The sequence below is a fragment of the Electrona antarctica genome (genome assembly GCF_951216825.1).
Source record: "Electrona antarctica genome assembly, chromosome: 16".
Taxonomy (NCBI): Eukaryota; Metazoa; Chordata; class Actinopteri; order Myctophiformes; family Myctophidae; genus Electrona; species Electrona antarctica.
The window spans coordinates 20,415,516-20,440,569 of record NC_136797.1 but is presented as its reverse complement, the minus strand read 5'-3'; the positions used below and the strand labels follow the sequence as shown (position 1 = coordinate 20,440,569).

The 25,054-nt window shown below is 41.9% G+C and overlaps 1 protein-coding gene and 1 long non-coding RNA gene across 2 annotated transcripts in view; both read left to right on the top strand.

The window, feature by feature from the left end:
* The window catches only part of LOC306939340 (uncharacterized protein), a gene marked incomplete at its 3' end in the record, with an annotated part of 41,707 nt that extends 23,536 nt beyond the window's left edge, over positions 1–18,171 (top strand). The window contains exons 3-4 of the mRNA XM_079523925.1: positions 12,195–12,564; positions 18,165–18,171. Coding sequence (XP_079380051.1) covers positions 12,195–12,564; positions 18,165–18,171 — 377 coding nt within the window. The remainder of the gene's footprint in view (positions 1–12,194; positions 12,565–18,164) is intronic.
* Positions 18,172–22,462: 4,291 nt separating this feature from the next.
* LOC306939315 lies at positions 22,463–23,577 on the top strand. The gene is made up of 3 exons (XR_013791870.1): positions 22,463–22,523; positions 22,622–22,689; positions 23,224–23,577. It is a non-coding gene; the product is annotated as an uncharacterized lncRNA (long non-coding RNA).
* Positions 23,578–25,054: the final 1,477 nt, after the last annotated feature.

Here is a 25,054-nt window from a genome sequence, read left to right as displayed (position 1 = left end):
CACCTCCACAGATTAAAGAAGAACAGGAGAGGATCTCTAGTCTGGTCCAACAGGAACCACCACCTCCACAGATTAAAAAGAAACATGAAAAGCTACTTCAAAGACCAGAGGAGGCTGGTGGGTCAAAGTTGACATTACTAGCAGTGAAAAGTGAAGATTATCATGATGATGAAAACAGAGAGACAGAGCCTGTAGCTGGCACCTCAACTCAACACATGAAAACACAAGCTGATGTAGAGGACTGTGGAACATCACAACCAACTAGTGACAACCAGCTTCTCTCGTCACACTGTTTTGAATCTGACACTGAAGACAGTGATGATTGGGAGACCAGTGAAGGTCAGTCAACTTTAAACCCACTGAAATCACACAAGACTCAACATGTGGAAGGACAAAGATTGTTTTTGAGCAACAAGCTGTCACAGGACCTGAAATCATCAAAACAAACTCACTCCATGAAGAGTCACACAGACATGAAAATATTCAGTTGTACAGATTGTGGCAAATGTTTTAATAAGAAGGCGTTGCTGACGAGGCACACAAGGGTTCATACAAGGGAAAAAACTCTTTCTTGCAAAGCTTGTGGCAAAGGATTTACTCAGAGTGGTGATCTAAAATCACACATGAGGACACATACAGGGGAAAAAGCATTTACTTGTAACGTGTGTGGTAAAGGCTTTATTCAAAATAGTCATCTAAAAAGACACATGTGGACTCATACAGCGGAAAAACGATTTACTTGTAACGTGTGTGGTAAAGGCTTTACTCAAAATAGTAATCTAAATTTACACATGATGACTCATACAGGGGAAAAGCCATTTACTTGCTATGTGTGTGGTAAAGGCTGTGCTCATAGTGGTGATCTAAAAAAACACATAATGACTCATACAGGGGAAAAGCCCTTTACTTGTAACATATGTGGTAAAGGCTTTGCTAGGAGTGGTAATCTAAACAGACACATGAGGACTCATAAAAGGGAAAAGCCCATAGACACGAGGACTTATACAGGGGGCGGAACCCCTTTTAGTTGCAGTTAGGGGCAAATGCTTGGGAACATTAAGAAGGAACATGCATGGGGGCATGGCACGGTCTCCTACGGGAGGTTTGCACATGCTCAGTGTAAACAGGAACTGCAATGATGGAGCATTCCAGCAGAGGTGCTAGATAGAAAGCTCACAACTTGTGATGTAAATAATGAGATCCAGAACAGTTGAGAATTAAACAGCAGTCACCCTTCCCCTTTCAAATGTTTTATATCATAAAAGCAATGATTTTAGTTAAAAACGTTCGCTCTGAAAGAATATATTAAAAGATTTGCGCCACATTTTCAAGATTTTTCAAAAATAGCAGACCTACAAGCTCGTAGCGTGGCACTCGGTGCCGCACTATGAGCTTGTAGATCTGCTATTTTTCAATAGCTAAAGTATAACATAATGCTTAAAACACCATGTACTACAATCAAAGCGAGCATCAAAACATGGAAAATCCACAAAAGAAAAATATATAAAAACATTAACATTTAGTAAATGTACTGGTCCTTTGTCTTTCAGTCTGTTATACACAACATTTTTCCCACTTATGAAATTGATCAAAAATATACTTTTTAAAATAAAAACAAAATCAACATTGTACTATTTTCTTTTTTAATCCTTTATATTAATTCAGTTCAGGGTCAGCAACTCCCATGCACCTCTAGCACCTCTGCTGGAACACTCCATCACAGTTCTTGTTTACACTGAGCATGTGCAAACCTCCCGCAGGAGACCGTGCCACGCCCCGTGCATGTTCCTTCTTAATGTTCCTAGGGTCATACTACACATCTGAAGAGAATGAGGAATCATCCAGGAAAGAAGTGGTTAGTTGTTAGTAATAAATGCACATTTTACCCATGAACCCATTTGAGTTGACACATGATATAACGTGCAGACAATGGAACCCTCATTCTAATCCAGGATGACAATGACAAGTGATAGATACTAAAGCAGTGGAATCACATGTGACAATATCAACATGACTGATTAAAGACCACCACAATTTAGGTTTTTGATCTTGATTATCTGTTGTATGTAAAACTATATAAACATGGCACAAAAAGTTTGTACATGTGTCGTAGATTATTTCTCTATTGTAACACTGTTTTGGGCATTGAACCTTTTATTCTGTTGGATGATTCAGACATAAACATTGTATACGTTTGGAAAGCCTGTTTCAAAAACAGCCGATCTACAAGCTCATGACACGTCACATCTTACCACATTGTAAATGTGTAGATTAATTGGCGATTTTTGAGTAGTTGATCTAACAGATTATGGAGCTATTAATTATTTCTGTGCTGCTAGCTGTTAGCATAAATCCCAGTTCCCAGTGTCGCTATCTGCGTCCACTTTAAGAGGACGAGTTTTCTCGCCCCCCCACCCCACACACACAGCACACACACACTGCTATCATAATTGCAAGGGGGTAATACCGTCATGAAATGGCTCAAATCGTTACACGGTGGAAACAAGCACCAAATTTGGTACACGCACTCTTTAGTGTGTATCTCACCATCTCAGAAGGGGTGCCCCAAAATGTGGACACATTAAAGGCTTTTTAAAGGAAAAAATGGCTGCCTATTATTTTTTGACTGATTTTGACTGATTGTGCAAAGTTTACCCTTTATATTTATAGTAATTAGACTAATATTAAAGGATTTGGCAAAAAATATGTCTTAAATATTGGAATGAGATGACCTTCCACATTAATCCCTTTCTGAGTGATATATTGTCAATGCCAAAAATACTCCAGCTGAATCAAGTTCCCTTGATTAGGGTGCTGGGTATAAAAAACAGTTTGGAAATGCACTCGCCCTCCTTGTGCAGGAACAGGAAACAGACACCATTCGTTGCCATGGTTACCATCATGCCATTGTGTTACCTGTTATTACTTGCGCAAGCAGAGCGTGCAAGTGATGTTATCAGTCAGGTGCTACGATGCGTGTGTCCGGGGCCAGCACATGTTATGACGTCATATGCTGGCACGAAGCTGACCGTGCAGGTATGTTTTCCGTCATGCTACGAAGCATATGTCTCATGACGTGATGAAGATATGTACCAATGTCCCTTAGAATGCACGTGATATGATGTCATGGGACATACGGAAGCAGACCGTGCAGGTATGCTTTCCGCGAACGTGATGAAGATTATGTACCAACGCCAGGGTATAATTGGTTGACAATGGTGACGTAATGATGATATGTTTCAGTGTCAGGGACATACGCATCAAACCACCCGAGTAACCACATTATACCACTAACCACTCAGAAACTACATATACATACATATAGACATATACACATATGACGTGATGAATATATGTACCAATGCCAGGGTATAATTGGTTATCGATGGTGACGTAACGATGACGTGTTTCAGTGTGATTTTGAAAAGGTTATAATGAATTACCATATTTTTCTTCAACAGATGTTAAAAGTATTTCATACTGATAGCAGTAAGGAGCATGATACTAGCTGGCCATTACCATCGAGACCAAGATACCACTAAACAAATCAGAAATTACATATACATAGACATAGGCAAGCTGGAACGTACTGTACCTTCCAGTTTACGTAGCAAATAGCTACATCTAATAATTCAATATGTGAGGCTAAGATTTGAAAGTTTGTAGCGGTCTACAGCACTTGCACGCTCTGCTTGCGCACTAGTAGGCCATTTCCTACTTGTGTGCAACAAGCAAGTAGGCACTCGACAGAGTGCAGTTCTAGTTTTGTTGGTAGTTATATTGCATTGCATCGTGTATATGTTTGTGTGACATGTGGATTTCATTAATATGGACATTTAAAAGGAATTACAGCGTGATTGTCAAAAAGGACATTTCATATACATCCATGGTGTTTATAAATCATTGTGTTAAAAGGTGTTTTGTTTGTGTGGTTTATTAATTTATAGTTTTTCACGTGGGGTAAATAAAGAGCCCTTGTGGACATCAGTTGGAGCGTTGTCTATTCTGCATCAGATGAAGATTGAGCAGTTTATTTATCATTTATTTGTGGTGGTACTTGCATTCGTCGGCAATCGAGTTTAGATCGGCATACTCGCTCTTGAGGGCTTTATAAGCCACTTCCACTCAAGGCTGCTTGGTTTCGGACACTTAACACCCCCATCGCTGGGACAAAGTTAATTGATATGAAAACGGATCGCATCGCTCCACAGCCAAATCAAACCAGTCCTCACTCCCCAAGACCTAGAAAAAAATCATCCATGCTTTCATCTCCTCCCGCCTCGACTATTGTAAACCCTCAGCTCCTCTATCCATAAACTTCAACTAGTACAGAATACAGCTGCCAGGATTCTCACTAACACAAACCGCAGATCTCACATTACTCCTGTGCTTGCTGCACTCCATTGATTGCCCGTCAAATCTAGGATCAATTTCAAAATTATCTTAATAACATATAAGGCATTACACGGACTGGCTCCACTTTACATCTCCGAACTACTGCATGCAAAGCCAAACATAAGATCTCTCAGGTCCTCTGATAAAGGCCTTATGTCTATTCCGTCAACTAGACTCACAAGCCCAACACACACCGTCTGTGAAGCGGGTGCGCAGCGACGCGGCACAGTATTGCCGCGCGTTATAGCCGCACAGCAACACCCACAGGACGCGGCGCGTTACTGCGCGGCTGGCCAGCCACGCCCACGGATTCCCGGATGGAGGCCGCGCGGCAACGCCTGGAAAATAGAACAGTGGCGTATCGGAGCGTCAGGCGAGGCGTGAACGACGCCGCCGGTGTGGGATAGCTTTATTGAAAATAACGGAGGCGGCTGTTTTGACGCACGGCGTTCACAGACGGTGTGTGTTGGGCTTAAGGGGGCCGTGCATTTGCAGTCGTTGCTCCCACTTTGTGGAACGCCCTGCCCTTTGAGCTAAAAAATGCAGAGTCTGTCAACGGTTTTAAGAACTTGTTAAAACGTATTTATTTCGTAAGTACTTTATTTTATGATGTATGACATATTTGCATTTCAATGTTTTGCCTTCTATTGTTTGTTTCTTGGCCCTGTTTTAACATGATTGTTTTACCTTGTTGACCACTGTACAGAACTTTGTAACATTGTTTCGAAAGGTGCTCTATAAATAAAATGTACTTACTTACTTACACAGCCTGGGAGCGCCTGTTGATCTCGGGCAGCTCCTGCATGCAGTGGAAAGGGAACTGGAGATTCTTAACAGTTGGTTTGATGTAAATGAACCATAAATCATTAAATCTATCAAAAACCAAATACAGGTATATCATCTTCTCAAACAGAAAAATCAGTACACCAGTCAAATTAACAATCAATAAGGTTGAAATTGAACAAGTATATGAACTGGTCTTGGGAGTTATAATAGATAATAAACTTAGCTGGAAACCACATATACATAATACTAAAACAGAAATATCTAAATCAATCGCAATGCTATATACAATGAAACATATTGTGAACAAAAACTCACTTTACATACTGTACTGCTCCCTCATACTTCCATACCTAACTTACTGTGTGGAAGTATTGGGGAATACATACAAAACAATCACCAAGCCTATCTACGTGCTACAAAAAAGCCATTAAGAATTGAGTACCACAGACGAATAACAGTCTAAGTCCACACTATTGATCCATAATATATAAATGATAGATAAGGGTTCAGGACAACAAGGCCTTTTCGTGGAGGGGTCAGTCTGAAATTTGGACTTAGACTGTTTTTCGTCTGTGGTACTCAATTGTAAACCAAAGAGATTATCTTGCACCAACCAACCCACTATTCATAAATAATAAAACTCTCCAACTGGAAGATCGTGTGGACCTAAATACCGCCAAACACACAATAAAATACTCCCCCCTGCATGCAGGAGCTGTTTGAAACCAGGGAGTCCCTGTATCCACTCAGGGGGGCGGCCATATTTTAAAAAAGAGGCGCTAGGATGAACACTAAGGGTAGGTGCTTATCGGTAAAGGGAGTTATGTACAGTAGCGCTATATTGGATCACACCAATATATATGATAGTTCCTCCGCTAGGCGGAGCCATCGAGCGGACTTACCGATGATTTCCCGTGCTAACACGGGAAAGTGACGTGCGAGTGAGGCACGCCTCCGAGGGCACTTTGCCCGCGCAAGTCACTTCCCCTTCCTCTTTTCTTTCCTCGGTGGCTACGAGTGGTAAGAGCTCTGTGTTTACCGTGGAAGGTATAACTCGTTCTGAGTAGCTAGCTTGCTGGCCCCTCTTTGAGTTGCCTTCTTTGTCACCCCAACTCGATTGGCTTCTGTGCCACCGGTGTGGCATGTTGAAATGTCCCTGTGGTATGATTTATGTTGGACAGACCAAACGCAACCTAAAAATACCTATAGCCGAACACAAGGCAGCCATTAGACATGGTAATATGGATTATGCCATAGCTATGCATTATAAAGAGAGGGGCCACGGCTCTGCAGCCACCCTCAAATTCATGGGGATCGAAAAGGTTACGCTGCCACCCAGAGGTGGTGACATTAACCGTTTCCGTCCATCCGACGTGTCAGCACGTCCTAGGGAATGGAACCGAGGGGTGCATCCGACGTGTGAGGACGTCTTAGCGCATCCTCAATGATACAGGGCGAGATAAGAATATTCTGAATTTTTTCCTTTTTTATTTTTGGTCAGTTCGCCTTTCGGCTACCGTATGCTACACTCTAGGCAATTGTTAGCTTACCATTGACATAGCCGTTAGCGCAGCGGAAAGAATGACTCGTCTCTCCTAATCCAGGGCGCTCTCCGTGGTGTTGAACGGATCGATATACTGGCGCTTCATTTCTGCTCCTCATCCGTCTCTCCCGCAAAATATGAACGCTTTTTGGATCATATATCGTATAAACTAAAACGATCGCAATGTAAGCTAGCTATGTAAAGTAAACCTTTTTTAGTGGATTGTTTCCGGGTCATGGCTTTCCGAGTAAAAGCGACCATGTTGTTCCGGCACCCCAGAGCTCCTATTTTGAAGGACTTCCGGCACTGATTGTGTTAAAAAGCTCATGCTACAACGTGGGAGGCATACTATGGTCCGGGATGCACGGAGCATTGGTTCGACATGCGTCCGCACCTCGGACTAGCGCCTGCTCCTGTGCTTGCGGTTATGGTTAGGTTAGGTTTTGAGGTGGGTTGTCGTGTTTCGGACCAATGACTAGTCGGACCAAACACATGCACCCCTACAACGTGAGAGTTACTGGATCTTCACATTGAACTCAATGGAGCCACATGGCCTTAAGGAAAGCCTAGATTTAAGCTCCTTTTTATAAAAATAGTATTGAAAAACAGATTAATTCATTGAAGTGTCATGTTTAATATGAATATGTATAGATATACATTTTGTGTGGATGTGAGCACATCTTATGTTTACACCACACTGGGTTTCTTGTTAATATTGTATTGTATTTTATTGTCTGTCACATTTTTTTTATATCTATATTGCATTCTTTACCTGCCCACTTTGATGTTGACTTTGATTTGTATGTATGACCTGTATAGCCACATATTTATCTGATCATGGGGTGATGGGTTGTCACTATAAATTACGGTGAAAATCACACCTGCGTATGTATGCAAGTACCTGACGAAGCCAGACGGCGAAACGCGTCGTGCAATAAAAGTAATCATCTGGTCCTGAGTCTCTGGAGTGGGCGGTCCCTTCCTTTCCCTGTGGAAAAAAAATATATATATATATATATATATATATTAAAAGTATATGAAAGCCATTTAAAATGTTTATAGAATACACAAGTGGTCCCAAATGATGAATTACATCATGCCACTGCACTGCAAAAGAGGTAAAAGTAGGTCAACTGTCAATTAACTAGCTTATTAAAATAGCCAATCTACATAGCCTGGTGAGCTGCAGATCAGCTGTTCTCAATGAACAGAGTTAACGTGGAGATTAAACACCGGATCTAGAGGTGTCTTGAATCATAGCCTACCATGTGTTATCATAGGCAAATGGGCAATCCAATACATTACTACATAGCCCGGACAGTGCAGCACTCAACTAGACAAAAGTATTGACGCTTTTCTGTTTTGCACTAGTCTGTGGATGTGAATCAGCGGTTTGAACACCCACCACTAGCAGATGTAAAATAAACATGGGGCATGAAAGGTTTCTGCAGATGTTTCACTATGGAAGCAATTACATGTACTGTATGATCGTTCCTTCAATAATAAAGTAGGCTAAAGTAGGCATCAGTTCATAGTAGCCGTGAAAGTGGGGCATGTAGCTGTCAAAATCATCTTTCCATGCTGTGTGTTTTGCAGAGATAAAGCTCTCTTCCTCATACAGCTGGTCCTTGTATGGTATGTTTGTGCAAGCCTCGTCTTTCCATTCGTTTTCCGTTCAATCTTTAGTTGGCAAATGAGAACGTTTACACACGCAAAGCGCCGTTCAGCTATGGTTCAGTTTGCCCTGTGGGATCTCAGAAACACACACACACACACACACACACACACACACACACACACACACACACACACACACACACACACACACACACACACACACACACACACACACACACACTGTCTCAGAACCATACAGCACACACACACACACACACACACATCTCAGAACCATACAGCACACAAACACACACATCTCAGAACCATACAGGACACACACACGCGCACGCGCACACACACACACACACACACACACACACACACACACACACACACACACACACACACACAGTTGGATTCACATACATACTTAGGCAGCAGCACTCCCAACTGACACACACACAAACACACACACACAGGCCATACAGTACAGCACATAGGCGCATCGGCTCATAGGGTCACATGCACACACACACGCACAGGCACGGCACCCACACACTCCCAGACATACACTGATAGTAGAGTTAAGCCAGATGCATAGGTTGAAGGGGATCTTCCTTCCCTGAACACATACAATTTATTCACTGAACATATACAATGTACTCATCCGCATATTTCACGCACCCTGTGCGTCCTTGAACAGTGGTGAGTTGTGTTTCATGTCTACTTAAGTCATCAGTTAATGGTTGGACTCCATCTTGCCTCTTGTGTTCTGACTGAGTCTTAAGTTCTGACTCACTCCAGAGCGAGTGAAATATTTTATAACCACCAGCAGTCCCTTCCTTCAGTGTGTGTGTGTGTGTGTGTGTGTGTGTGTGTGTGTGTGTGTGTGTGTCAGTGTGTGTGTGTGTGTGTGTGTGTTTGTTTGCGCGCACGTGTGTGGAGTGCAAGTGCAAGGCGGACAAGTTAGACAACGCAAACGTTTTCAAATAGTTTTTCTTAGGTCTTTAGTGCCGTTTTCTTTCAGCGTCTGTGCAGTGACAGTCCTGTTGTTATACTGTAGGCTATGTCTGCGACGCACGGGTGAGTCTCTCCCCTCAACCTCTCAATCTGCCATGTCGCTACGTGTGTGACAAATGAATGGCATCGATGCGATGCAGGGTCGGAACACCCGTGACTATGCGTGCTTGCCAGTGATATTATTATCCTTTAAGACAGTTTAGAAGCACTTTTGACAAATAAAAGCCGCATTCAAAGACATATTTGACGTGCATTTAATGATGGCGGGTTGCGGGCCAGGTCGAGTTGTGAAAATTGATGTGGTGCTGCGGGGCGGGCTGAGTCGAGTCAGATTATTATCACATGCGGGACCTGCGGGTCATGAAAAACCCTGACCCGCGCAACACTAACGCACGTCACAAGCATGCAGAGATCACTATAGACCTTTCCTAATAGTGTGTACCAAAATCTCCTGGAGGGGGCATCAACATATGTGTCACGTGGTAGCGGCCGCCATACTAGTGATGTGGGCTAGAATTTAATGCCCATGAGAGGGCCGTCCCTAGCTTTTCAGACGCCGCCCTCCTCTTGGTGACGTACACGTTTCCACACACTATATGTACAACTTTGGGTCAACGCAGACTGTTGATTGGATGGTGGCGAGCACAGACATTTAGAGGGGCAGGTGCTCAAGTGGAAAAAAAGGGCACTTTGTGCAGCGCGTGGAACCGGCCGGTTGCCTTAATAGTGTGAGATTTATAGATTGTGGGTCCTAAATAATATATTAGAAGCTTTTTATCAAGAATTGATCAATGTTACCATGGTCCACATGGTCCATGGTACAGTGTAACTTTTTTTTGTTTTGTTTTTAAAGGGCACATTGCCAAAAGGGCAGGGGGTGCTCTAGCACCCCCTTGTGTCTATCTGTGCACACCACTGGATATCTTGTTTGAACGCACACACCACCGGGGTACATTCACACACTGGGGATATGTGCACATACATTTACAGCAATGTATTAACCCAGTATAAAGTGACAGACAAAGGAAAGAACCGCACCCCCTTTTCCCCTGACCCTGATATCGTCTTACCCTCTCCCTATCCCAGTTCATTCCGGCTGTACATTTCCTGTCATTTCCCTGGACACGACAGCCCCACAACACGGCCATGGGGCGAAGATCAGAGAGAGGGGGGCTCTCTATGATGATACGTTGCTGGAAACTATACTACAGATTAATATACATTTAAAAATATATATTTATAATTTGTTATGTATAATATATTTGTATTTATTATCAGTTATCGGTCTAGAGAAGCAGGAAGTTATCAATATCGGTTAAACAATATTGTGCATCTCCAATTCTGAGTAGCCTAATGATGATGGGCCACGGTGGTCTGCTGGCCCTCCCACTGGCTCACTGGCCCGCCCAACCATTAGCTAATTTCAATATAGGAAGATATTGTTGCGAGTTGCGTCATTTATTTGGGTCTTAAATTACATTCGATGAGGTCTTAAAAAGTCTTACATTTTACTTTCAAAATGGTGCAAGAACCCTGGGATAATAAGAATAACTAGAACTGCACTCTGTCGAGTGCCTACTTGCTTGTTGCACACAAGTAGGCCTACTAGTGCGCAAGCAGAGCGCGCAAGTACTGTCGACCACTACAAACTGTCAAATCTCAGCTTCTCTGTGAAAGAACGTTTGAAATATTGAATTATTAGGTTTAGCTATTTGCTACGTACCTAGTTTTTGGAGGTAAAAAAGTAGTATTGTTAAGTATGGTAAGAGACGGCTTTCGATGGTGACGTATATGTCGATCAGTGTCGGGTGGATTAAAGGAAATGCCTCTATGTATATATGTAATTTGTAAGTTGATTAGCGGTATACTGTGGTTACTTTGCGTATGACCCGTTTGATGCATGTATCGTTAGCAGCATATGACGTCAGGTATAACTGGTATAACTAGCATCAATGACGTAATGAAGATGTGGATTAATCAGCTTTTGATGGTGACGTATATGTCAATCAGTGTCGGGTGGATTAAAGGAAAGTTGAAGGTGGAAAGGAAATGCCTCTATGTATATGTAATTTGTAAGATGATTAGCGGTAGGCCTATACTGTGGTTACTTTGCGTCGCCGTTTGATGCGTATGCGCCGTGCCCGCGTATGGGGCTGCCCTAAGGTTCGACCTCCCGTTAGTTCGACCGGATTAAGGTTGGTGAGGGATGCGTTGCTCCCGTGCTTGCGGTTATGTTTAGGTTAGAGTTAGAGATATGGTTAGTAATGGTCGATCTAACGGGATGTCGAACCAATGACATGTTACCAGCGTATGACGTCAGGGTATAACTGGTAGCCTATAACTAGCTCTCAATGATGACGTAATACAGATGTGGATTAAAGGACCCAATGCCAGGGTGTAATTGGTTTTAATTGGACGTAATGACGATATGTTTTAGTGTCGGGAGGATTAAAGGTAATGTATACATGTATACCCTATGTATACATGTATGTAATCTGACACCACTGCCATATCAAGCACAAGTAGTCATTACGTCATATGCTGACACGGCGCATACGCATCAAACGGCGACATGGACGAAAACTATTACTTGCTCGCTCTGCTTGCGCAAGTAATAATTTATAATAATAGTATAATCTAATAATTTGAGTAAATTCTGTCAAATTGTGTCAACAACCTGAAAACTGTCTTTGATAAAAGACAACTTGTGACTTAGAAATGGAGAGGAGGAAGTGCATCCAAACATCAAAGCAATAAAACAGGAAATGCATGGAAAAATGCAAAGTTCAAACATTGAATGTTTTTCTCTCTCTGTGTCTTTTGGTTCTTCTAGATGTCCCGTACCTCCTTGTGTGTAAAGAGGAGGTTTTCACTGAACAACAGGAGAGGAGCTCCAGTCTGGTCCAGGAGGAACCACCACCTCCACAGATTAAAGATGAACAACAGGAGAGGAGCTCCAGTCTGGTCCAGGAGGAAGCACCACCTCCACAGATTAAAGAGGAACATGAGGAGCTACTTCAAAGACCAGAGGAGGCTGATGAGTCAACGTTGATATTACTAGCAGTGAAAAGTGAAGATGATCATGATGATGAAAACAGAGTGACAGAGCCGGTAGCCAGAACCTCAACTCAACGTATGACAACACAAGCTGATGTAGAGGACTGTGGAACATCACAACCAACTAGTGACAACCAGCTCCTCTCGTCACACTCTTCTGAATCTGACACTGAAGACAGTGATGATTGGGAGGAGACCAGTGAAGGTCCGTCAACTTTAAACACACTGAAATCACAGTGTGTGGAAGGACAAAGATTGTCTTTGAGTAACAAGCTGTCCCAGGACCTGAAATCACCAAAACAAACTTACTTTAGCTATTTTTGTACTGAGTGTGGCAAATTTTTTAATGAAAAGTCACATCTGACAAATCACACACGGATTCATACAGAGGAAAAGCCCTTTACTTGCAAAGTTTGTTGCAAAGGATTTAGTCAAAATGGTAATCTAAAAAGACACATGAGGACTCATACAGGGGAAAAACGATTTACTTGTAACGTGTGTGGTAAAGGCCTTACTCAAAATAGTCATCTAAAAACACACATGAGGACTCATACTGGGGAAAAGCCCTTTACTTGCTTTGTGTGTGGTAAAGGCTGTGCTCGTAGTGGTGATCTAAAAAAACACATGACGACTCATACAGGGGAAAAGCCATTTACTTGTAACGTATGTGGTAAAGCCTTTGCTATGAGTGGTAATCTAAACAGACACATGAGGAGGGATCATAAAATGGAAAAGCCCATATAGGCCGTAGGCGAGGACCCTTTTTCGTGTTATCAGGGATTTTCCACAGAGTAACTACATTCTTTTTTCACAGTAGGCAGATACAATTCTTATAAGTACTGTAAGTAATGTTTCCAGCTCGGATTCGTACGCATTAACTAAAAATACCCGATTTTAAAATGCAATTTTAAACAGGCAAATAATCAGGGCTACTATCAGGGTATCCTTGACAACCAGGAAGTATGCAACGGTGAAATGCTGGCTCTTAAATGTCTTCAAATAAGCATAAATATACATTTTCTAAGGTGTAATTTAGGCTACTAAATACTAAATTCCTTACATTGTAGCAGTACTTTTGTGTTGCCGATTATAGAGGGTATGCGCATGCATATAGTGAATGGCAAATCGAGTGGCAAAGTGAGTGACAAAGTGAATTTAATGTTGTTTAAAGTCAGTTCATGCAATGAAATAGGACTTTTCTGTTTGGATGTATGGGCTGTCAAGGCCAGAAAGTAGTTTTTTGCCACTCAGTAGGCATTCCCGCATAACTTCCTGGTATGATGATGATGTCACGCGCATACCCTCTATTAATGAAAACTCACGCTATTTTCTTCTATTGTTCAGTGGCAATAAATTAATGTATGTTGTAACGTTGACGTAAATTCTTGTATTTTCACTCCAACAGTACAGTTCTTACATGGGTACATTTGTCGTTAAGTGTTTTACATACGATGTCAACTGTCAAATACAAATAATGTACATACAACATTGCCATTCAGACTGTTTGAGTCTCATCTATATGCTATACCACGTCCACAACAAAAAGTTGAAACTACTAATGCATACATTTTATTTTATTAAAAGAAAATACAAAAACACTTCCTTTACAGTTTATTTTGGTTCGCAATCTTCTGGTTTTCAATGGATATTAATCATCGCACCACTAGAGGCCAGCATACTGCCCTTAGGTCTGGAGGTCATCACCTATGCATCATCAAAAAATGTAAACATCCGACCTGGTGTGACCTCTCATATCCAAGCAGTGCGTGGAGATGAAGTGCTGCATGCATGTGGCATCGGTTGCAACGCTAGAAGTAACATTTTCCCGTAAAAGTTGGGAAAGATTTGTGCAATGTGCATTGTGCACAACAATGGATGAACCTCAACACTCCAGAAAGTGTCATTGCTGAAAAAGCAATTACAACTTTTAATATAAAAGCAGACCAAGATGTTCCTGAAGTGCCAAGTAATGTGGTATACCACAGGCAGTGCTACATGCGGTTCACCAATAAGGAACACATTGAAAGGGCACGTAAGAGGAAAGAGAAAGAAGCCAAAGAAAACGAAGGTTTGTATAAAATGCATATATAACACTGAATTAAACATTGTAAATTGCATGCATATATGATAGTTACACTTTCTATCTCAAGTATTCTACTAAACATCTGGACATTAACCAGGGGCAAAATGTATAGATTAACAGTGCAAAGTATATTAGCCAGTATTTGTGATGAAATATTTGAGTGCTATATTCAGTTTATTATCACAGTATCACACCACAAACTTTAAATAAGATGATGGGGACTGAGCAATATCAAAAACCTGATATACGTTTTCGCAGAGTGGATGTCAGCATATCAGTCCATAACTTAAGCTCAGCTGATCGAGAGAGACCACAATGGAAGGATCAAATGGGTCGCCCTAGACACTACTTCCCCCGCCACAGAAATCCCTCAAATCTCATATACCCAGCTCGCTCACCCAGTCACCACATTATGGTGGAGGGAGGCCTTTGGAACTGCCACGCAGCTACCAAAGAGGAAATGCCTGAATTTATCTCAGCCCACGCCACCCTCAAGTCTCTGCATTTCCTTGCTCTAACCGAAACCTGGATCACCCCTGATAACACTGCTACCCCCGCCGCCCTCTCTGTTTCACACAAATTCACACACACCCCTCGCTCAACAGGAAGGGGGGGTGGTACAGGGATACTCATGTCCCCAAAATGGAATTTCCGTGTCTTAAATCTCTCTCACCTTTCTCTCACCACATATGAATTTCATGCTATCTCAATATCACAACCAGTCCCCCTCACCCTCATTGTGCTCTATCGCCCCCCAGGAACCCTTGGGAACTTCCTGGAAGAACTAGACTCTCTGATCAGCTCGTTTCCGGAGGATGGCACCCCACTGATTCTACTGGGTGACTTTAACCTACCTACGGCAGAGAAGTATCTTCCCGTTACGTCCCTCCTATCCTCGTTTGACCTCTCCCTTTCTCCCTCCCCTCCCACTCACAAGGCTGGTAATGTTTTGGACCTCGTGTTCTGCAGAGCCTGCTCCCCCTCCATGCTCTCTGTTACTCCCTTAATTAGGTCTGATCACCACTTCATAACCTTCTCCCTCTCTCTCTCTACTCTCCCACCTAAACCTACTCACCCTCCGACCGTCACCACCCGACGCAATCTCAAGTCCCTAAACCCCTCCTCCCTCTCATCCTCTATTCTCTCCTCTCTACCCTCCCTGGAGTCCTTCCTCTCTCTCTCACCCGACTCCGCAACCACATCCTTCATCTCCTCTATCTCATCTGCATTTGACCAACACTGCCCTCTCTCGACCAGGCCAGCTCGCTCATCCCCACCGGCCCCCTGGTTATCTGAAACCCTCAGATCTGAACGAACACCTCTCAGGGCAGCTGAAAGGAAGTGGCACAAGACAAAGCTACCAGATGATCTCTCCCACTTTCACTCACTCCTCTCTGCCTTCTCCCTCTCACTAACCACTGCTAAAACCTCCTTCTACCACACCAAAATCCAATCCTGCACTTCTAACCCAAGGAAACTCTTCTCCACCTTCTCCTCCCTCCTTAAACCCCCTCCCCCCACTCAACCCTCATCCCTCACTGCGGAGGCCTTTGCCACCTACTTCGAAAAGAAGGTTGATGATATCAGTAGCTCCTTTACCCCCCTCCCCCATAAAGAAGCACTCGACTCAACCAATGCTAACCATAACATAACATGCATGTCCTCCTTCTCTCCTCTATCCCCAGACGAGGTCCTGAAACTAGTCACATCCACTAGACCTACCACCTGTCCTCTCGACCCCGCCCCGTCTCCAATCTTCCAGACCATCGCACCTGACCTGCTCCCCTTCATCACCTCCATTATCAACACCTCATTAACCTCAGGCTGTGTCCCATCTGCCTTCAAGTCAGCCAGGGTATCACCACTCCTCAAAAAACCAACTCTTGACCCCTCAGATGTCAAGAACTACAGACCGGTATCACTCCTTTCCTTTCTTTCCAAAACCCTTGAACGTGTTGTCTCTAACCAGCTTTCTCTCCATCTCTCACAGAACAACCTGCTGGATCCCAACCAGTCAGGATTCAAGAAGGCACACTCCACGGAAACTGCACTCCTCGCAGTCACAGAAGCACTACATGCTGCCCAGGCTGCTTCCCACTCTGCAGTCCTGATTCTCCTAGACCTATCGGCGGCATTTGACACAGTGAACCACCAGCTGCTCCTAGGCACCCTAGCTGATCTAGGCATCGGCGGGACGGCGCTGAAGTGGTTCTCCTCCTACCTCTCTGACCGGACTTACCAGGTTTCTTGGAAAGGTTTGCTATCATTCCCCCGCACCCTCCAAACTGGGGTCCCACAGGGATCTGTACTTGGTCCCCTCCTCTTCTCACTGTACACTAAATCCCTTGGCACCATCATCTCTGCTCACAATATATCCAATCACTGCTATGCCGATGACACACAACTGTTTCTATCCTTCCCCCCCTCTGCCACCCAGGTAGAAGAACGCATCACTGCATGCCTGGCTGACATCTCACAGTGGATGTCTTCCAACCACCTCAAGCTGAACCCAGACAAGACTGAGCTTCTGTTCTTCCCAGCTAAGTCCTGCCCTATGCGGGAGCTAACTATCTCCGTAGACAACGCCCTGGTAAAGTCTGTCCCGACAGCCAGGAACCTTGGTGTTGTCCTGGACAGTCAGCTCTCGTTCAAAACACACATCACAGCTGTCACTAGATCCTGTAGGTTTACACTCTACAACATACGACGAATTAGACCGTTCCTCACCCAGGAGTCAGCCCAGCTCCTAATCCAGACAACAGTCTTGTCAAAACTTGACTATTGTAACTCCCTCCTTACTGGCCTACCGGCATGTGCACTTAAGCCCCTCCAACTGATCCAAAATGCCGCAGTCCGCTTGGTCTTCAACCAGCCAAAATTCTCACACGTCACCCCCCTTCTCCGCTCCCTCCATTGGCTCCCGGTCGCTGCCCGCACAGAATACAAAACTCTGATGCTGGCATTCAAAGCAACCAAAGGCATGCCCCCCCCATATCTCACAAGTATGATCGTACCCTACAAACCCTCCCGCGCACTCAGATCAGCCAACGCAGGGAAGCTGGAAGTACCTTCACTAAAAACGCCGGGACAACGCTCCACACGTCCCAAACTCTTCTCCCTTCTGGCTCCAAAACTATGGAATGCACTTCCCATCACAGTCAGAACTGCAGCCTCACTCCCAATCTTCCGCCGTAATCTGAAAACCCACCTCTTCAGACTCCACCATGGCCCGTAGCACTTGCCCTAGCCTATCCCCTTAGATAGCACATTATGTAGACTTAGATAGTATTTTAAACAGACTTATATCTTGTTACGTAGACAGCTCTAGAATTGCACTTTATGTAGTCATAGCACTTTATAGTACACATGTATAATATATTATATAGTATAGTATGTATAGTTTACATAGATACTCCACTGTTACGTTCTTAGTCTACGCATGATTCATGATAACTACTTTTTATATATGTGATGTATGCCATGCTTTTGTTATTGCTTAATGTAAGTCGCTCTGGATTAAGAGCGTCTGCTAAATGCCTAAATTGTAAATTGTAAATTGCATGTTCTGAATAGTGGACATGATGTTCTTTACATCCAACTCATCACGTTCTGTAAGTGTGCAATCCAGTTCAGCTTGTTGGCGTGTTGTGGTGTTGTGTCCAGCCCTTAGAGTATATATGAATGGAGACGGCACCCGGAGGAAACCCTGAGGAGAAATGGACATAGTGGCCGAATTTGGTATTGCAGCACTGGGCCAAACACATGAACGCGCTTGTCCATTGACTATCATTGTGCACGTTCATGATGACACGTGAACGCTGTTTCATACGTGAACGCGTGCAATGATAGTCAACGGGCAGCGCGTTCATGTGTTTGGGGCAAATCCATCCCAGAATGCACTCTGTTCCTGAGTGAAATCGCCTCATGCGCTTTTGAGCAACTTAATGCAAGTGGATGGGAGGAGATATCCGGTGCCGTCTCTATTCATATTGTGGCGACTGATACACAACTCAGGAGCAGAGAGTCAGGTTTGCCCATTCACTAGGGCATTTATTGGATATAAATCGGGAAACAGAAATCGGTAACACTTGCAGATAAGGGTCATGAAATAATGATTAACTCATGATTAACTAATACATTAGTTACGCATTAGTTAATCATTATTTCATCATGAATTAATGATGACTTCATCATGAATTAACTGTAGTTAGTTAATCATGATTCATGGCATTCATGATTTCATTTATAGATCAGATTTTTTCGCCCAAATCTATGCCTACGATGAGTGCTCAAAGGCGGGTAGGTTTAGTCAGCAGACGGTCTCTCTGGAGGTCCTTCCTGGTTGTCCCCAAGGGTATTTTTTCTCAATTCTATGCCCACGATGAGTGCTCAAAGGTGGGTAGGGGTCCCTGGTGTTTTATGGATGCATTTTTTGACTCACCCATTTTGCCCAAATCTTTACCCAGGATGAGTGCTCATAGACGGGTAGGGTTAGTGAGCAGACTCGGCCTCTCTGGAGGTAATTTTTCTCAATTCTATGCCCACGATGAGTGCTCAAAAGTGGGTAGGGGTCTGTCCGAAGCTCTCCCTGCATGGTGCTTTATGGATCATTTTTGGACTCCCCCATTTTGCCCAAATCTATACCCAGGATGAGTGCTCAAAGGTGGGTACCCCTACCCACCTAAACAACCTGGTGTTTTATGGATCATTTTTGGACTCCCCCATTTTGCCCAAATCTATACCCAGGATGAGTGCTCATAGACGGGTAGGGTTAGTGAGCAGACTCGGTCTCTCTGGAGGTAATTTTTCTCAATTCTATGCCCACGATGAGTGCTCAAAGGTGGGTAGGGGTCTGTCCGGAGCTCTCCCTGGTGCTTTATGGATCATTTTTGGACTCCCCCATTTTGCCCAAATCTATACCCAGGATGAGTGCTCATAGGTGGGTAGCGGTTAGTGAGCAGACTCTGTCTCTCTGGAGGTATTTTTTCTCAATTCTATGCCCACGATGAGTGCTCAAATGTGGGTAGGGGTCTCTCCGGAGCTCTCCCTGGTGCTTTATGGATAATTTTGGACTCCCCTCTTCAGAGGTCTCCCTGGTAGTTTATGGGTCATTTCTGGACATTATCATCATCATGAACTAGCTGTAGTTAATAGTTAGTTAATGGTTATTTGTACCCCAAAGTAAAGTGACAACATTTTCATCATGAACTAATCATGAACTAGCTGTAGTTAATGGATATTTGCACCCCAAAGTAAAGTGACAACATTTTCATCATGAACTAGCTGTAGTTAATAGTTAGTTAATGGATATTTGTACCCCAAAGTAAAGTGACAACATTTTCATCATTAACTAATCATGAACTAGCTGTAGTTAAGGTTATTTGTACCCCAAAGTAAAGTGACAAAATTTTCATCATGAACTAATCATGAACTAGCTGTAGTTAATGGATATTTGCACCCCAAAGTAAAGTGACAACATTTTCATCATGAACTAGCTGTAGTTAATAGTTAGTTAATGGATATTTGTACCCCAAAGTAAAGTGACAACATTTTCATCATGAACTAGCTGTAGTTAATAGTTAGTTAATGGATAGTTGTACCCCAAAGTAAAGTGACAACATTTTCATCATTAACTAATCATGAACTAGCTGTAGTTAAGGTTATTTGTACCCCAAAGTAAAGTGACAACATTTTCATCATGAACTAATCATGAACTAGCTGTAGTTAATGGATATTTGCACCCCAAAGTAAAGTGACAACATTTTCATCATGAACTAGCGTAGTTAATAGTTAGTTAATGGATATTTGTACCCCAAAGTAAAGTGACAACATTTTCATCATGAACTAGCTGTAGTTAATAGTTAGTTAATGGATATTTGTACCCCAAAGTAAAGTGACAACATTTTTATCATGAACTAATCATGAACTCTTGATTAACTAATCATGAAGTAATCATGAACTGGAAATTTGGACACAAAGTCACATCAATATAAATAATAGTGAAATGCAATACTAACAATACAATACAATCTGAATCCAAAATTACAATTACAAGCCACCTTCAATATTGCCATTTTTTATTTACAGCCACACCCTCCCCCCACACAGAAAACTAAAAACAAAATGTGATGTATATCAATAACAAAGTGTTAAATGGCCACTTATTACCAAATAGACAGCAGTAATATGAAAAATAACAAACAAAAAGAAAAGCCAGCAAAAATATGAAAACCCTTAGTTCCGTTGTCATTGGGGCTCTTTCATCTGAATTGTGACATTGTTCGATTGGTCTTTTTCCTACCACACAAACCGTGAGGGAGGGGAATCAATGTTGCACCATCAGTGTCCAGACTTGGATCCGTTAGCTTGCCATCCAATATGCACTGGGAATTTATCTGGGGAATTGTTGGGTATGGAGAATGTGGAGCCTCACATGGACCTGGGCTCCTCAGTGGATGGGAAGGGAAGCGCTGTCCTCTTCTCCATGTGCTCCAGGGGATGAAGATGGGGATCACCCAATCTAAAAAAAAACTGACCTATGGTAGATCGGACAAGATCCAATAGCATGTTATTCACACACTCTGTGTAAAATGTTTTTAAATCCCCATTAATTAGTAAAAATTAACACCTTTTTAACTTGCATTAATTAGCTTAATCATTTTCTTTTTATAGTAATCATTTCAAATACATTGAAAACCATTCAAAATAATTCAAAGTACTTATTTTCTTTTACAATGTTTCAAATATTCACTATATTCAATGAACTGTTCCTTTTCCACAAAAATACTATGAAATGCTCCTTTACGTATCACAATGCAATGAGTTAAATTGCATAAAGTGCACATTCAATCGCTTTACAGGGTGTTTTGTGCAGTAACTGAGGTATTCATGACTCAAATGTGCTTAGTATATCTCTCCCTGGCTAGCATCAGGTGAGAGATGCACTAAAAATGTACATTCAATCACCATAACCCAAAATACTCATGTACAGGAATAAGTGTTTCAAAATGTAAAACACCATTTAAGATCCATCTTTGTTCTACATTGTCTCACTCACCACTGATCAATGAATGAATGGGCTCAGACTGCAATGTCACCTGTACTACTGGCTGCTCAGTGATTTGCAATACTCGCTCTCACACTGCTCTGCAAAGTTCAAAATGACACAATATACAAATCAGGAGTTGTCTAACAACATTAAGAATGTGGATGATTTGAATTGGAAGATTATTTTTTAGTCTTACCAAGTGGATTGCAAAGATTGTTCCTCTGTGTGTGTTTACAACAACACATGAAGAACCAGCCATGTGTTCAATTGAACAGGAAAGGGGAGTTTTCCTGCTTAAATACTGACAGGAAGTGGAATCACTGGTAGGCTGGACATAAACGCTTACAGGCTCACTGATTGGCCACTTAGGTTAGCAATCACAGAGCCAGGTAATTTTAACCCTTTGCAAAAACGTGTTAGACATCCTGTTTGTTTGTTTTCCCTTTCATGTATATAGCTTCTTGGCATTTTAATCAGACTTGTAGAGCAACATTTTAGATACATTGTATATAACTTAAATGCATTAATTCACTGTAAAAAAAAATCACTGAAATGAACGTATGTATCCTATTAACTATTTTTTAATTCAGCCTACCCAGGCTTGAAAGCAGGCAGCCAATTTACAAGTGGTAAAAACGATCTAAAATGCTTTTGAAATAACACACATTTAAGTTCTAAAATGTTGCTCCACAAGTCTGTTTAAAATACAAAACAAGCTATTTACATGAAAGAGAAAAAATGCAAAACAAACAGGGTGTCTAACAGGTTTTAAAGGATTAAAATTACCTGGCTCTGTGATTGCCAGTGGCCAATCAGTGAGCCTGTAAGCATTTGTGTCCAGCCTACCAGTGATTCTACTTCCTGTTAGTATTTAAGCAGGAAAACGTCCTTTTCCTGTTCAATTGAACACATGGCTGGTTCTTCATGTGCTGTTGTAAACAAACACAGAGAGACAATCTTTTGCAATCTGCCTGGTAAGACTAAAACATAATCTTCCAATTCAAATCATTCACATTCTTAATGTTGTTAGGCAACTCCTGATTTGTGTATTGTGTCATTTTGAACTTTGCAGAGCAGTGTGAGAGTGTTGCAAATCACTGAGCAGCCAGGTGACATTGCAGTCTCAGCATTCATGAAGTGGTGAGTGAGACAATGTAGAACAAAGATGGTTATCTTAAATGGTGTTTAGCCACAATACATCCTGCCAATGATTTATTGTTACATTTAAGTATTTAAGTTCATGTTACATTTTGAAAGACAGTTTGTTACTGAAGGAATACAATATGCATGTACATGAGAATTGTGGGTTATAGTGACTGAAGGTACATTTTAAGGGTACATACTAAGCACATTTGCGTCATAAATACCTCCTAGTTACTGCACAAAACACCCTGTAAACCTTTTGAATGTGCACTTTATGCAATTTAACTCATTACATTGTGATACTTAAAGGAGCATTTATACTATTTTTATTTTTGTGGAAAAGGAACAGTTCATTGAATATTAAACATTGTAAAAGAAAATAAGAGTTTTGAATTATTTTGAATGGTTTTCAATGTATTTTAAATACATGATTACTATAAAAAGAACATGATTAAGCTAATTAATGCAAGTTAAAAAGGTGTTAATTTATGCTAATTCGTGGGGTTTTGGATCTTGTCTGATCTATCATAGGTCAGGTTTTTTAGATCCCATCCTCATCCCTTGGAGCATCTCACGTGGAGAAGAGGACAGCGGTTCCCTTCCCATCCATCGAGGAGCCAAGGTGCATGTGAGGCTCCACTGTCTCCATACCCAACGTTTCCCCAGATAGATTCCCAGTGCATACTGGGTGGCGAGATCCATGGTTTGTGTGGTAGGACAAAGACCAATCGAACACTGTCACAGTTCAGATAAAAGAGCCCCAACGAGAACAAAAACAAACTTTGGGAACTAAGGGTTTTCATATTTTTTCCGGCTTTTCTTTTTGTTTGTTATTTTTCATATTACTGTTGTAGTCATTTTTCTATGTCTATTTGGTAATAATAAGTGGCCATGTAACAATTACTATTCATTGTTGACTGTGTTATATTTATAAGAGCCAGGTCATTTTGTTTCATAGTTGTGTCAAACCATATTGGATAAGCAATGATCTTAAAAAGTACTTTAGTTTTATAGTTGAGAGGAAAAATTGTGCTGCTGATTTGGATAAGCACTGTTGTTGGCTTTATTAAAGGCCTTGCCTTGGCGGGCAGCAGGTGGGCCAGATGTGTGGATGCCAGTCCATTGGCATCTGCGCCAGGGCTGTATCTAGCTCACCCGCTGTTGGCCCGGGTGGCTGGTGTCGGCCTGCCCCTCGGCCTGTGTCCTCTGCCTACTTCCTTGCTTTTGTTTTGTTGTTCTTTTGTATTTTACATTTGTATTTTGTATAATACTTTATTTATTTTGTGGTATATTTTTGTTTGTGTTAAGTGTTTTTATTTTATTTTTTAGTTTCTGTGTGGGGGGAGAGAGTGAGTGTGTGTGTGTGTGTGTGTGTGTGTGTGTGTGTGTGTGTGTGTGTGTGTGTGTGTGTGTGTGTGTGTGTGTGTGTGTGTGTGTGTGGGGGGGGGGTTGCTGTAAATAAAAAAAATGGCAAAAATTGGCAATATTGAAGGTGGCTTGTAATTGTACATTTGGATTCAGATTGTAATGTATTGTTAGTATTGTATTGTTTTGCATTCACTATTATTTATATTGATGTGACTTTGTGTCCATATATCCAGTTCATGATGAATTCATGATTAGTTAATCATGAGTTCATGATTAGTTCATGATGAAAATGTTGTCACTTTACTTTGGGGTGCAAATAACCATTAACTAACTGTTAACTACAGCTAGTTCATGATGAAAATGTTCCCACTTTACTTTGGGGTGCAAATATCAATTAACTAACTATTAACTAATGATAGTTAATCATTAATAGAGTCCAACTCTCTAGTAAGTAAGTACAATGTAATGGTAGTTCATGATGAAAATGTTGCCACTTTACTTTGGGGTGCAAATATCAATTAACTAATGATAGTTAATCATTAATAGAGTCCAACTCTCTAGTAAGTAAGTACAATGTAATGGTAGTTCATGATGAAAATGTTGCCACTTTATTTTGGGGTGCAAATATCAATTAACTAACTATTAACTAATGATAGTTAATCATTAATAGAGTCCAACTCTCTAGTAAGTAAGTACAATGTAATGGTAGTTCATGATGATAATGTTGCCACTTTACTTTGGGGTGCAAATATCAATTAACTAACTATTAACTAATGATAGTTAATCATTAATAGAGTCAAACTCTCTAGTAAGTAAGTAAAATGTAATGGTAGTTCATGATGATAATGTCCAGAAGTTACGCATAAACTACAAGGGAGACCTCTACAAGGGACCCCTACCCACCTTTGAGCACTCATCGTGGGCATAGAATTGAGAAAAATTACCTCCAGAGAGACCGAGTCTGCTCACTAACCCTACCCGTCTATGAGCACTC